General features: G+C 41.9%; 1 protein-coding gene across 5 annotated transcripts in view; it reads right to left on the reverse strand.

The window, feature by feature from the left end:
• Positions 1-14583, reverse strand: part of BDP1 (BDP1 general transcription factor IIIB subunit) — an 81306-nt gene that overhangs the window by 5776 nt on the left and 60947 nt on the right. For 4 of the 5 annotated variants that reach the window (XM_032769558.2, XM_032769557.2, XM_032769559.2 and 1 more), the window contains 6 exons: positions 14315-14501; positions 12660-12720; positions 7256-7454; positions 4345-4561; positions 3387-3429; positions 1229-1511 (listed from right to left, as the gene is read on the reverse strand). In XM_032769558.2, coding sequence (XP_032625449.1) covers positions 1229-1511; positions 3387-3429; positions 4345-4561; positions 7256-7454; positions 12660-12720; positions 14315-14501 — 990 coding nt within the window. Of the gene's footprint in view, positions 1-1228; positions 1512-3386; positions 3430-4344; positions 4562-7255; positions 7455-12659; positions 12721-14314; positions 14502-14583 lie in introns of those variants that run through there. The other variant, XM_032769564.2, reaches the window with a different exon arrangement.

Genomic DNA, 14583 nt, shown 5'->3' on the forward strand with positions numbered 1-14583 from the left:
TTTAGGAAGAAGGTACTCCTAGAAACAGGAACAGCTGCAGAGGAGACCTGCCAGCTTCTCACCCACAAAAGAGCAGGGAATTCCTTCCTGTGTCATTTCCACGGGCCTCCTCTAATGCACCACATGAAGGAAGAATCCCACTCTCCCAAAGGCAACCTAGAAAGCATCCCAGAATACAGAAGGAAGACGCTCCTTGGAGCAGGAACAGCACCAGATCTGCACTCTACCAACATCAGCACAGCCAATCACAGTGAACTGTTACTTAATGTTAATTCAGGAACAAAAAAGTTGGGGCAAAGGCCCAGAGTCACTTTTTAGATTGTAATCTCTAAGGCAGGGACTGTCTTTTTCTATGCATGGACAGCACCTACATATTGTGGTTGACACTGGAATACATATAAGCAACAGCTACACCCCATACACAACAATGATATGAGAGGAGGAGAGAAATCGTCAGGGGCCAATAGGCAATGGTAAATGTTATTATGACAGGGAAAAGTAGAGAGTTACAAAAAACATATGACTGTAAGAAAAGTAAAATGGTGAGTAAATAAGTGACGCTTAGAGGAACAGAACTAAAATATAAGGGGAAAGGTAAATTAAAAAATATCAAAAGGAACATACGAAGGAATAAAAGTCATGTTGCATCTTCTGTTTGTTGTCTAGACCGTAAACTCTGTGGGGCAGTGACATGTCTTAATAGAACATTAAAGAACGAGCACACTGAGCGTATTAACTGCTATTACTTAACTGAAAAATTCAAAGAAACATATGTTTATATAGTATATTACAGCACAGGATGAGTCAATTAAATTTAATAAATGATTTATGCTACCAATCTGGTTTTCCCAAGTCCAGATCCTATGAACAGAATCTACATCACAAAAGGCAGCTGTGTTGGCTGTGTAAACAGAGAAGCCAAATACTTAATAGGCACGAGCAATCTGTTCACTGAGGTATATTGCCAGAAAAGCATGGGACAGCATGAATCACCATTAACTACGCTGTTACCATTCCATGGCTAGAGTATTTCAAATTCCACAGCTGATCCTTTTTAGTGTTTTGCTGAAGAAAAGACAGACAATGTTCTAGTGTATGGGGTTTTAACCTGGTATTACATCTATCCTGCTTTTCCCACAATGCTAAGTAGAAGGATCACCATGTGCAAGTGCTGATAAGAAGGGGGTCTTCAGAATGAAAAGGCTGAGAACCAATGTTCTAGAAATACCTCAGTATCGGGCTTCTTGAAAGGGCTGCTGTGCTTCCAACATGACCCAAACGTCCAGATTCACCAATATCCATAGAACTTTCTTGCTCATTTGCTTCTTCTTTTCCCTCATGGTCCATTCCAGACACCAACTCATCTGAACACTTGCATGCCGATTCCTCAACTGGTATAGTTCCTAATTTCTGAAAGGATTCAGATTGCCCTCTTTCTGCAGTTTTAGATACAAATATAGAGGTAGGTAGTTTTTTCTTCTTGGAAGTTTTCATTTTTTCAGAAATTCTCCCTTTCAGTGAAAAAAAATATTAAGCATTAAATGGGAAATTTACAATTCTCATTGACTGAACTTACACTCTTAATATTTTTATAACATTAGTATTCTACATCATGGTCCAAACTAGTGTGATGCTGGTATTAAAAGACATAGTGTTTTAGGGCATTACAATTGACACTAGTGTTATTTTTGTTTGTTATTCAAATAAATGTGAGCAAGCTAAGTTTCTCAAAAGATAATAGTTAATTTTTTTAAAATGTGTCATATTTTGGGCCTGAAAACCTTACCAGATCACACAGACATTAGAACTGGAAAAGATCAATTAGGTCATGCAATCCACCATCTGCTAGGGCAGAATGCTCCCTATTATACTTCCTAGGGCTTGGCCCAATCACACTGAATTTTTCCAAGATGGTCTCCCATAGTTTCTTTTGGGAGACTATTGCACAACTTAAAAGTAGTACTATGAAATCCCCTATAAAAGTGCAAAAAGCTAAACAGATCTCACTGTCAGGAAATTTCTGATAATCAATCTACTATTTTTTTCCCTCAACTTCATTCCATTTCTTTTACAGTTACATCCCTTCTCTTTGCATTAGCTCAAATATTATGTCTCCGATGTATAGGCTAATCCTTCTTTCATTTAAAGCCTTTTAACTAAGAAACACATATCCAGTTTCTTTAGTATTTCCTCATCCATCAGTCCCTCCAGTCCCCTGTTCTTTTTTTGGTTGACCCTCTTAGAACTCCTTCCAACATGTTCACATATTTTTAGTAACAAGGTGACCAAAAATAAAATCACTGTTTTAAGTTGTATAGAGGGGGACTATTATTCCTGATATGATGTATTTTGTGCATGGAAGCTGTAGACCCGATTCAAAGCCCACAGAAGTAATTGAAAGTCTTTCCATTGACTTTAATGAGCTTCACAACAAGCCCTGTATTATCCAGATTCTTTATTCAATCACAGAGATATTAAAAAGAAAGCATCTCCACTATATTTATAAGGTCCCACAAACATTTTGCATTCTCTCTGCTGAGACTTCATAGCAGGTAAGACAAGATCTCTGCTAATCTTGTTATAATTGCAAATGCATAAAAAGATAGTTTGGCATAATACAGATCATCGGTTAATTGCTCCATTCAAACCAGATGGAAACATATTTGCCAAATGGAAAACAGTAAAATTGGTAGTAAAAGAAATCTTTGCCAATTTAAGAGTAAAGTTAGCTAAACAAGGAAGATCAGAATACTAAACAGTTTTGCTTCAGTATCTTTAAATAACAATGTAACAATTTTTCCTCTAATTGACAATAATTCAGAATGAAAAAGACTGCACCAATCAACGTGAAAGAGAGATATGTTCTTCTGACAGATTCTAAACTTAGTCATGGTAAAAATCCCTAACCAGGTCAGTTACTTAACAACGAATTCTTTCTGCTCTGTATCTGAGATCTTTCCTGTGGCCTTTATGCACAAGTTCTAAAAAGTACATTGAATGGGGTGTCACTTCTATATATCTATATCTATATCTATCTATCTTTGCTGGTTAATTTTTTTTTTCTTTTAAACCCACCAACCAAAAAAAAAATCTTACTTTTAGAAATGTACAAATAAGAGGCAGCTCTTAAAATTCATGAAAATCACCTTATTTGACGCTCCAACTATAATTCTGTTTTTGAAGCCAGCTGAATTATAACATAAATATACAAAATTTTGCTAGACACCTAATCCCAGTGCAGGTAATCGGCAATTAAAGTGAATAGAAGACAATTTTCCCCTTATGAATACATTGCCGCAGGTAGTATTAGTTAGCAAAACGGCAATTAACGTTAGCTACCATTTACAAGAGACTCCATATACATTAGATCTCAAAAATTCACGTACCGGCAATTTTCCTTGGAGCATGTATTGATTTAACTGAAGACTCCTGTATTAAACAACAACATTTAAAAGTCAATTTCTCTTCTTCAAAGAAAAAGCACAAGTGAAAGTACAGAAATAAGACTATACATTTACAGATCTTAAATCAACTAGGGACAAATAATAGGAAGGAAAAGGTCTTCAACACTCAGGAACGTGATGGGACCTCATGTCACTTGTGACCCCTAGTGCTGATTGAAAAGCAGGCTTTCGGGGTACTACCAGAGAGCCATGACACAGGCCTCAAGTTCAGAGAGCATAAAAGCAAGGAAGGTGGGGGAATTCACAAGGTTCTTACTGGAGTCCTTGACATCACAGTGTAGAGATCCCCACACCTCAAAACATTGTACTCAATAGTAAAAATACATGCAAGTCACTCCCAATAATTTGGTCACCTCACAGTATGGGAAATTTGTCCAGCTTTCCTTTGCAGCTAGCATTTTGTGGCTAGTGCCCCAGTAAAGAGGGGTGGAGATATTTCTAGCCACACAGCTTTTTCCTGTAATGAATTTCCTCCAATAATCATGATGCTACCTTCCCTGAAACAAGACAGCCAACTGACCAGCATATGCCTGAAACTTCCCCTGCAGCAAGTGCACCATCAAAAAAAGTGAAAGTGGGTGAATGCACAGAAACAAAATTAGTAAGCATATCAAGTAAAAAGTACAATGGAAAACGGAGCCCATGAGTATACCCAAAGTGAATATGGAAACTAGAACTTAAAGAGTATTTAGCAGTCCCACTGTTTGAAACAAAAAGCAACTTACAGCTTCCATTTTGCTGCTTAAAAGCTTCTTGGCAAAATTTCAAATGAGGTAATTAATCTAGTCAATACAGTCATTACTTTGAAGTCAGTTAGACACTTCAAATGCATACCTTTCATAGTATGCATAAAACAGTATTTCCTCAATTAGTATCTGACCTTGTAAGTATTTGCCAGATTATCCTCTGCTGAGGTAGAAGGAGTTCGCTTGGCAGGAGGAGTGTCACTTTCTTCAAGATCAATAGCATGCCTTTTCCAAGATGTCTCATCCAAATTAGTAAGTGTCTCTATTGATGCTCTCTGCAGTCCTTCTGTTCCTGTACAGTTGTCTAAAGAGGTAACAGCTTTATCATCTGTAGTGGTCAGTGATCCAATGCTGTATTTATAAATACCATTGTGAAAAGTTACTATCTTAAAAAAATTAAATTTAAAAATCAAATGTGTAGTGTATACAAAAAAGTTATAAGATGATTAAGAAACAAATCTTTGCTTATATTCTTATCTATGACATGTACCGCTTCAAACCCTTTTAAGTTTTTATCATTTAGATGGTAAACCTTGCAAGTTTTTGTTTTGTTTTTTTAAAACCACAAGGAACTAGGAATTCTCATGACATCTTCGGTCAGTCTTTTTAAAGAAGATCTTGTTCTTTTCTTTTAAGATTTTGTTTCATTTTCTGCTTGAACTGTATATTTCATTTAACTCAGTCTAATAACATATTTTCTTTAATATGCCTGTTAAGATTTCCATATATGAAACACAGTAGGTGACTTGTATGTGAAATATCACATACTAGAAGATGTTTTTGCTCCAGTGAGTTGTAGAAAAGAACAATTACTTTTTGAATAAAACATGTATTTTGAGATCTGCATTTTGCTGTACTATCCCTGACTACCAAGGGGGATGGGGTTCTTCCTGTCAGTTATAGTAGATAAAATATACAGCTCTAATCATGTCAGCAATTGTCAAATATAATTAAACACCATTTCCATGAGAACATAAACCAATCCATGCATTACTATTAACTGCATTTTACTGTAATGGTTACAGTATTCTAGATGCTCAAGGTATGTATACTTGCAGCCTCGTCTCTATTAGATTTCCACTGCACACCCTTGGGGGAGGATGATAGTCCAGTGGAACAAGCAGGACAAAATTGGCCTGCCACAGAAGGGAATTAAGGGAGCAGGGCGAACCTACAAGGATACAGGTAGACTTGAGAGACATATTCCATTACAGGCCCTCAGTAATTTTCCCTATCATCATCAAGGGCCAAACAGGTAGTAATTCCCTGATGCAGGAGCTCCAGAGCCGCATGGCTGAGGCTCCTTCTTGAAGGGGAGGATCTTTAATAGAGAGAGGAGCAGGCTTAGCAGCTGACCTTACAGTGCCAGTTCAGGGCCTAAGCTCAGTTTCACACACAGTGACATGGAAAGAGAACTATACATTAAAAAAGCATGTCAAAGTTTTAAAAGTGTATTACTATGTTATTCTTAGGAAGACTTCCCTTCCTCTTAACTTACAGTATATTGTTGTAATTTACTATGCGTACCTTTTGTTGCAAATTTCATGGAAATGTGAGACCTATTTCAACAAGTGTGATGTGAAAATATGCACTGTCATATTAGATTGGGGTGGGCAAACTACAGCCTGCAGGCTGGATCTGGCGTGCGGGATTTCCCCCTGTGGCGCCGTGGGTCCCGCGCCACTCTCAGAAACGGCCGGCTCCACGTCCCTGCCGCCCCCCGGGCAGAGGGCTTCATGAATTGCCCTTGCCTCCGGGCACCACCCTCCGCAGCTCCCATTGGTCGGGAATGGGGAACTGCGGCCAATGGGGGCTTTGGGGGAGGTACCTGAAGGCATAGCAAGGGCAGCACACATGGAGTCACTTCTCTCCCCCCAAAAGAGCCACAGCACTTTCTGGAGTGGTGCAGGGCCGGGGCCGGGGCGGCATGCAGAGAGCCTGCCCCGGTCCTCGTGCGCACTGCTGCCACCCCAGAACCACTTTAGGTAAGTGGCACCGAGCCAGTGCCTGAATCCCACCTGCAACCCACCCCCCAACTCCCTGCCCTGAGCCTGCTGCCTGCACCCCTCCTGCACCACAACCCCCTACCCCGGGCTTCCTGCTGCATACCTTGCACCCCTGTGCACCCCAACCCCCTGCCGTACCCCACATCACTCCTGCACCCCAACTCCCTGACCTGAGCCCCCTCCTGCAGTGTGCACCCCTCCTGCACTCTGCAACCCTCCTGCACCCCAACTGCCTTCCCTGAGCCCCCTCATACACCCTGCACTCCTCCTCTGCCCCAATCCCTTGCCCTGAACCCCTTCCTGCACACCGTGCTCCCTCCTACATAGCCCACACTCCCTCCTGCACCCCAACCCTCTGCCCCAGCCCTGCATACAATTTCCCCACTCAGATGTAGCCCTTGGCCCAAAGTTTGCCCACCCCATATTAGATCAATGTAACAGGCATACTTAAACTCTTTGTTGCTTTCCTGTACTGCTGTAAGCTTAGTCTGACATCAGTTAAATAATTTTGTCTGTCTTTATTCAAGGAAAGTATTATCAATCAACAGAATGAAAAAATTAAAGAATTCTTATCATGTTCTGTCATTTTCACTGAAGTGTTCCAAGAAAGGTGAGACCTTAAAAATCTGGAAAAAGTGATTTAGCTATGGAGTCCAAAGTACTTTAGAAAATATAAAGGTGCTCAGATTTATAATTTCCATTACTTTTCACCAGAAATATTCAATTCAATATAGAACTAAGCTTTACAGGAGTTCCACTAAAAGAAAATTCAGGTGAAAACTAACTATGGTGCTGCTAGCACATGACCAAAATATTTAACAAATTAAAACATAGCAGATTTACATAACTGATTTATTGCTCACAGAATCACAATCACATTTGACTTGTTTTAGTGAGGCTGATAAATGAGCCAGGTAGTGGTTTCTCCTGCATTTCTTCTTTTAGTTAGTTCCAATGTATCTAGCTTTAACTCCAATAAGTTAGCCTGAGAGGCTCAGTAATAAATGCACATTTATCTTGTAGTATATTGATCATTTACCTCGGCTCTCCCATCACATTAGCTAAGCCTGTATTCACTGGAGTGAGAAGTATGGGGGCAGGCAGCAATGGTTCCAAAGCTTGTTCTAGTGACATAGATGCATCATGGTACTCTCTCGAGTCAGCTGGAATTTCCACCAATGTTAAAATAAAAGTCTGTTCCTCTGCCTCCTCTGGATATTCATTACCACTTCCATTCACTACCAAAACATGTTGAAGACAAGAAACAGATAATTAAACCCTACAATTTAAAGTGTACTATTTAAATGCTAGCAGTTGTGTGTTGTATCATGCCCTTCTCCACAATTAGTATTAGGTTGTCATAGTTTGTTTCTCAAGCCAGAAAAGGCTGGGAGTATCGTGGAAACATGCTTGGCTTCTTCCGGGAGAGAAGGAAGAAACCTAGCATTGCTCCATAGTGATCCTTCTAGCTGATTGAGAGCTGTGTTGTGTGTCTGAGGAGAGCCCCAGCCAGTATTCTTCACTCAGAAAGATGAGCACAATAATAAGCAGACACTCTATAGGCTTGTGCTAAGCTAAATAAATCAGACAAGTCATCCACTATCCACAAAGATAAGAACCTAATACCACCACCAGTGGCTAACAATTACTCGTTTAGTTAAAGCAGCGGAAGCTTGTTATTTTGGCAGAAGTCCCAGGTTCTAGTCCCACAGACAAACTGTGATGGTATACTGCTACAGAAGGATTGGGCATCAATCCTAACATTCTACAAGTCCATATTTTTCCAAGAGTCAAACATTAACAGATAGATAGCAGCCAATTGCCACCAGTTAGGATGAATTTAACAAGAAGGCAATTAAAAACAAGGAATCAGTTTCCAAATCTAGCTGACCTCAGCATTGTCCAATTAGCTCTTCACATTGAACTACAGAATAAAAGACAGTTACTCACCTTTGTAACTGTTGTTCTGCGAGATGTGTTGCTCATATCCATTCCAATTAGGTGTGCACGTACCGTGTGCAGAATTGGAAGATTTTTACCCTAGCAACATTCGGTGAATCGGCTGAGGTGCCCCCTGGAGTGGCGCCCTTATGGCGCCGGATATATGCCCCAGCCGACCGAGCGCCCCCTCAGTTCCTTCTTGCTGGCTACTCCTACAGAGGGGAAGGAGGTGAGTTTAGTATGGATATGAGCAACACATCTAGAAGAACAACAGTTACAAAGGTGAGTAACCATCTTTTCTTCTTCGAGTGCTTGCTCATATCCATTCCAGTTAGGTGATTCCCAAGCCTTATTTAGGCGGTGGGATCAGAGTGAGATGTTGCAGAGTGAAGGACTGCTGAACCAAATGCAGCATCATCCCTGGACTGCTGCACTCTCGTGTAGTGGGAAGCAAAGGTATGCACCGATGACCAAGTTGCTGCCCTACAGATCTCCCGTATGGGTACATGAGCCAGGAAGGTGGAGGACAAAGCTTGAGCCCATGTGGAGTAGGCGGTAAGGTGCGTAGCTGGGACACCAGCCAAGTCATAGCACGCACGGATGCATGATGTTATCCCGGACGAGATGCACTGTGTGGAGACCGGGAGGCCCTTCAGCCGGTCTGCCACAGCTACGAACAGCTGGGTCATCCTCCTAAAAGGTTTCATTTGCTCGATGTAAAACGTGAGGGCCCTGCGAATGTGTAGGGAATGCAGCTGTTCTTGTCAAGAAGCATGCAGCTTCGGATAGAAGACTGGAAGGAAGAGGTCTTGGTTGACAAGGAAGGCAGACACCACCTTAGGAAGGAAGGTGGGGTGTGGTCGCAGCTGTACCTTGTCCTTATGAAACACTGTATACGGTGGGTCTGATGTGAAGGCTTGAAGCTCTGACACATCTCACCAAAGTGATGGTGACAAAAGCTGTTTTCCAGGAAAGGTATAGGAGCGAGCAAGTGGCCATCAGCTCGAACGGGGCACCCATGAGTCTGGATAGGACCAGGCTGAGGTCCCACGTAGGGGTTGGATGCCGAATTTGTGAGTACAAATTGAGGAATTGCTGACCATGGGATTGGAGAAAACCGAGAGCCCATTTTCACCCGAGTGGAAGGCCAAAATCACTGCTAGGTGTACTCTGATGGATGAAATCGCCAGGCCTTGCTGTTTCAAGGACAAGAGATAGTTTAAGATGGTAGGTACTGCACCTCCAGAGGGGCAGTATTGCTCAGAGCACACCAGCAGGAGAAACTCTTCCACTTGGCCAGATACGTGGACCACGTAGAGAGCTTTCTGCTACCCAAGTGTACGTGCTACACCGAGCGGGAGCAACGTAGCTCAGATTGAGTTAGCCATGCAACATCCATGCTGTCAGATGGAGAAACTGCAAGTCCCCCACCTACCAAGTTGGGGTTCAGCCACCAAACCAGGGAGGTTAAGACTTCTGTCGGTACTGTGAGCACTGTGTCTAAATTGTCCTGGCCTGGGCAATACACTGATGAGAGCCAGGCCTGAAGTGCACAGAGGCGCAGTTTGGCACGTGTGGTCACAAAGGTGCAAGATGCCATGTGTCCCAGTAGACCAAGGCACATGCGTGCTGTCGAGGTCGGGAAGCTTTGGAAGCTGTGGATAATTCTTGCCATGGACTGGAAGTGGGTGTGCGGTAGAAACGCACGGGGAAGATTTGAATTCAGGACTGCTCTGATGAAGTCTATTCTTTGGGTTGGCTGCAAAGTGGACTTTTCAACATTGAGCAGCAGGCCCAGCTGTCCGAACAAGTTCATGGTGAATTGAACATGAGATTGCACCTGTTGTCAGAGCAACCCCGAATGAGCCAGTCATCGAGGTACAGAAATACTTAGATCCGATGTTGATGGAGTGAGGCAGCTATGACAGCCATACACTTTGTAAAGACCCTTGGTGCCATGGATAGGCCGAAGGGAAGGACAGTAAATTGGAAGTTCTGTTGGTTGACCACAAAGCGAAGGAAGCGCCTGTGCAGCGGGTAAATCACTATGTGGAAGTAAGCATCCTTCATGCTGAGGGTGGCGTACCAGTCTCCAGGAAAGGAATAATGGTCCCCAGGGAAACCATGTGGAACTTCAAATTTACCGTGAATTTGTTGAGTCCGCGCAGGTCCAGAATGGGCCATAGCCCCCACTTTGCCTTTGGGAGTAGGAAGTAACAGGAGTAAAACCCCCCACCCCTCAGTTCCTTTGGAATCTCCTCTATAGCTCCGATAGTTAGGAGTGTTTGCACCTCCTGTAGGAGGAGTTGCTCATGAGAGGGGTCCCCGAAGAGGGATGGAGGGGGACAAAACAAATTGAAGTTGATTTCACTTTCCACTGTGCATAGGACCCAGAGGGGCAAGTTCTTTGCGGGGGGGGGGGGGGGGGAGGGTCCAGCTGCCCTAGGTCCACCACGCTAGGGGCATGGGCCTGAGCTGAGGGTAGGGCTGTCATCTCTGAGCCCCAGGGACGAGGGGGGGGGAGGGAGGAGGAGGAGAACATGGACTGACAGTTGCCTTCAGGACCCAGGGCTCCAAGTTGGCAGAGTGAGAAGTCCCCGATAGGACACCTTGGGCCTGATGGTAAGCCCAAGGGGTCCAAAAGGACCATTGTGTGGGTCCTGGAGCAGGATCCTGCCCCTAGTCATGCCATTGGCTAGTACTGGCCATGTCTTGGGCATGGAAGTGGTAGCCACTCTCTGCTTGGGATGATCTCGAGTTGGAGTGGGACGGCCAAGGTGGAGCCAATCACTCATGCTGGATCGCACTGTCCTGTGTTGTTGGCCCACATCGCAGAGATGGAGATCAGCACTGTGGTCTTGAGCGGTACTGCAATCTGGATCGGGACTGAAGGTTGTATTGGTGCTGGGAGGCAGATCTGGACCTCGATGAAGATCTACGGCTGGAGCGGTGCCGGGAACGACTCCCAGTAGACCGGCGCCAGGATCTGTGCCGGAAGCTGGATCGGTACCGACCGTACCGGGAAGGAGATCTTCGAGAGGCAGAGCGGTGCCATGAGTGCGACCAGCACCGAGATGGTGACCAGTGCTGGGACTGTGCGTGGTGCCGTGGACGAGACCAGCGCCTGGATCAGGATCGTGATCTGGACTGGGACCAGGATTGTTGCCTACTCTGTTTCACTCTATCGAGGGAACAGCCCACACTGGTGGTACCAAAGGTTGTGACAGTACTGGCTTGGTGAGCACAATCAGGTTGTGTGCTGTGGAGAAAGTCTCCAGGGTAGAAGGCAGGCCGAGCTTGAGAAAGGGAGAAACCCCTTACTTCCAATTACTATGTACACTAAAGACAATAACTACAACTAGAAACTACTCTATAACAACTATCTACAGATATAAACAAGCTAAGAGCTAGGGAACTGGAGATCAGCTAAGCTGTGCTGCACCGTTCCAACGACCGTCACGGGTGGTAAGAAGGAACTGAGGGGGCACTGGATCGGCAGAGGCATACATCCGGTGCCATAAGGGCGTCACTCCAGGGGGTGCCTCAGCCAACCCACCGAGTGTTGCTAGGGTAAAAATCTTCTGACAATCATGCATGCAGCACACGCACACCTAATTAGAATTGATATGAGCAAGCACTTGAAGAAGAACAAGCTATTAGCATGCAGTATGTAGTATATTTAATGTAACACTAAATTTAGAATACCCCAAATAAAGTTTGTGAAGAATGGCTTAGAACGAAAAGACTGAAAATTAAACCTAAATTATACAAAAAAAGCTACAACTCCAATATAATGCAGAAACTCCTTGATTTTTGTTAATTTAAAAGTACTACTCCACTCTTAATTCACTTTGCTTCTTTATCTCAGTTAATGTGTTTTGAAAGATGAATCACTATTGCAAGACCTCTGCAGTAACGAGACACAATGGGATAAGGAGTCTGGAGTCACATATGCCTTCATTTTGAAAGTGTAAATTACAACCTTAACAGTGAGACTAATTCCTTTAAAGTAAGTGTCTCAAATTGATAATTCCGCGATTTTTTTATTATTATTCAAACTGTATTGGTTCTGAATTTTGTTTTTATTTATCTTCGTTTGTTCTATCCACTTAATATCTTCTGCTGTATTCAAATGTGTAAGCTTACTGAGGTAACATCTAAAAATGCTTCAAAACTTAAGTCTCTTCAGTGACTTGTGGCATGAATTTAAATATACAATAGCAAAAAAAATCAATTATCTGCACATCACTAACTCAAGCTACTTTAATATCAAATCATAAAAGATCAATTACATCAGTGTTATCATAGAAAGTTCTTAATTTCTTGATCTATCTTTGCATGAGTACTTCTACCATACTAATTTTGTTTTCATTTTATTTTTACTTACACTCACACTAAAAAAGAAATTATGAAAAGCAGTTCTGAGACACAATGACCTAATATTACATCTAGCTAGATTAGCAAGTATTGCTTTGCTCTTTTAGGCCATTAATGTACTGTACCTGAAATTTCTTTTGTGCTGGTTATGTGTTGCTGTTGAAACTCCTGTGTAACTGCTTCAGTCTAGAAAAAGTATTTCAAAAGAAATATTAACAAGCCTGGCAAACAACTCTAGAAAACAGAAAAAAAGTGTTACGAAGAATTCTTGATAAGTGTTTACAAAACAAAAGTCAAGTGTTAAGAGTAACAATGCAGAGTAATTTAACCATATCCTATCCAGATTTTGCTGATTTTTTTTTCCAAACTATGCTGAGTATTTAGGATGGAAGGATATAAAGATGATGGAGACTGGAAATACTTGGGTAATTTAACTATAAGCATTATTGTGTGTTCTGCTTATATGTACTTTATTTTCATTCTCTCTAGAAATGATATGTTTAAAAAAAAAATGTACTTTTCCTACCACACAACCCTGCAAAGCTGACTCATATAATGGATTGCTCAGCAGTGCAAAGAGCATCAATTCCCCTACCTATTACGGAAACACTCTGGAGCTTGGAGACAAATATTGAGCTTAGTCACTCTTCCTTCTCCTTCCCTTTCATGGCAGATTATGTTGCTAAAAAAAATAGTATTTTATAGCACTCTTGTTGGAGGAAGAGTGTTGTGAGGGCACATTCAGTCCTGCACTTGGTTCTACTTGGGCAGAGTCAGCTGAGCTCTGAACCAACTGGCAAAGGGCAAAATTAAAGACCTGTAATAATTTAGTCCCTGCTAGCATCAAGAAGGAAGTCAAGAGCTTGGCAATTTACTGGATCTCTAAAATGCCCTTCATTATACTGAAGTACTGTATATTCAATAACCAAAGTAAAAAGGTTTAAGAAACCAAGAATAACTAGGAGGGTTTTGTTTTTTCATTTGTTTTTTTGCGTTTGTTTGTTAATTGTTAGACAATTAATAGCATGAAAGTTCAATCTAAAATCTTGTATGCAGTGTTGTTGAAGCCATGTTGGTCCCAGGATATTAGAGACACAAGATGAGGGAGGGAATATCTTTTATTGGACCAAATTCTGTTGGTGAGCCAGACAAGCTGACCTAAAGAAAAGCTCTGTGTATGCTTAAATGTTTGTCTCTCTCTCCAACAGAAGTTGGTCCAATGAAAGATATTACCTCACCCACCTTGGCAACCTAAAATCTTGCCAGAAAAAGGACAATAATCATTTTTAATAAAATGAGAGAAGGTAGGTATAGAAATGCAAGTCTGATCATAATAGTATTTTGGCAAAACTAAAAGTACAATATAAGGCTAAAGAATCAAATGTGTATAATAACCAGGCACACCTCAAAGGGGGAGCACAATTTGGGATATTTGTGTGGACATATCTATGGGTGCATGCAAATCCCAACATTGCATATCTATGATATGCATGTGCATATTACGGTAGTTCAGGGCTAAATTATCCAATCAGGAAAAAAGTGATTTAGGATTCATAGATTTTTTTTTTTTTAGGCCAGAAGAGGCCATTAGTTCATCTAAACTCACCTCCTGAATACCACAGGCCATTAAATTTCACTTAGTCACCCAGAATGGATGAAAACTTTAAAAAAATGTTATTGCCTTCCTTATAGTTTCTCCAAATAACTTCTCTTTTTACAGCCTCTTACAAAAACAGGCATTCTAATATATCACGTTTTAAAAAATACAAGTTCTTTTTACCTGCGTCAACTGAACTTCATGTAAGTTGTGCATAACAGTACCGGGCTTATTTTCAGGAAGGACACCAGTAGAACTTTGATTAGGATCATTCTCTAGCCCAGGTAGGAAAATCTCTGCTTTTGGAGATATTACAGGAGTTTTTAACTCCACTGAAGCTTCCCAAGTCTCTCTTGTCTTGTTTTCTGTTCTGAAAAATATATACAGTTAATTTGAAACCAAATAAACAATATGTAACATATATTGTGACATGGGGTAAATCAGGCAGTCCG

Source organism: Chelonoidis abingdonii, chromosome 6 (genome assembly GCF_003597395.2).
Source record: "Chelonoidis abingdonii isolate Lonesome George chromosome 6, CheloAbing_2.0, whole genome shotgun sequence".
Lineage (NCBI taxonomy): Eukaryota > Metazoa > Chordata > Testudines > Testudinidae > Chelonoidis > Chelonoidis abingdonii.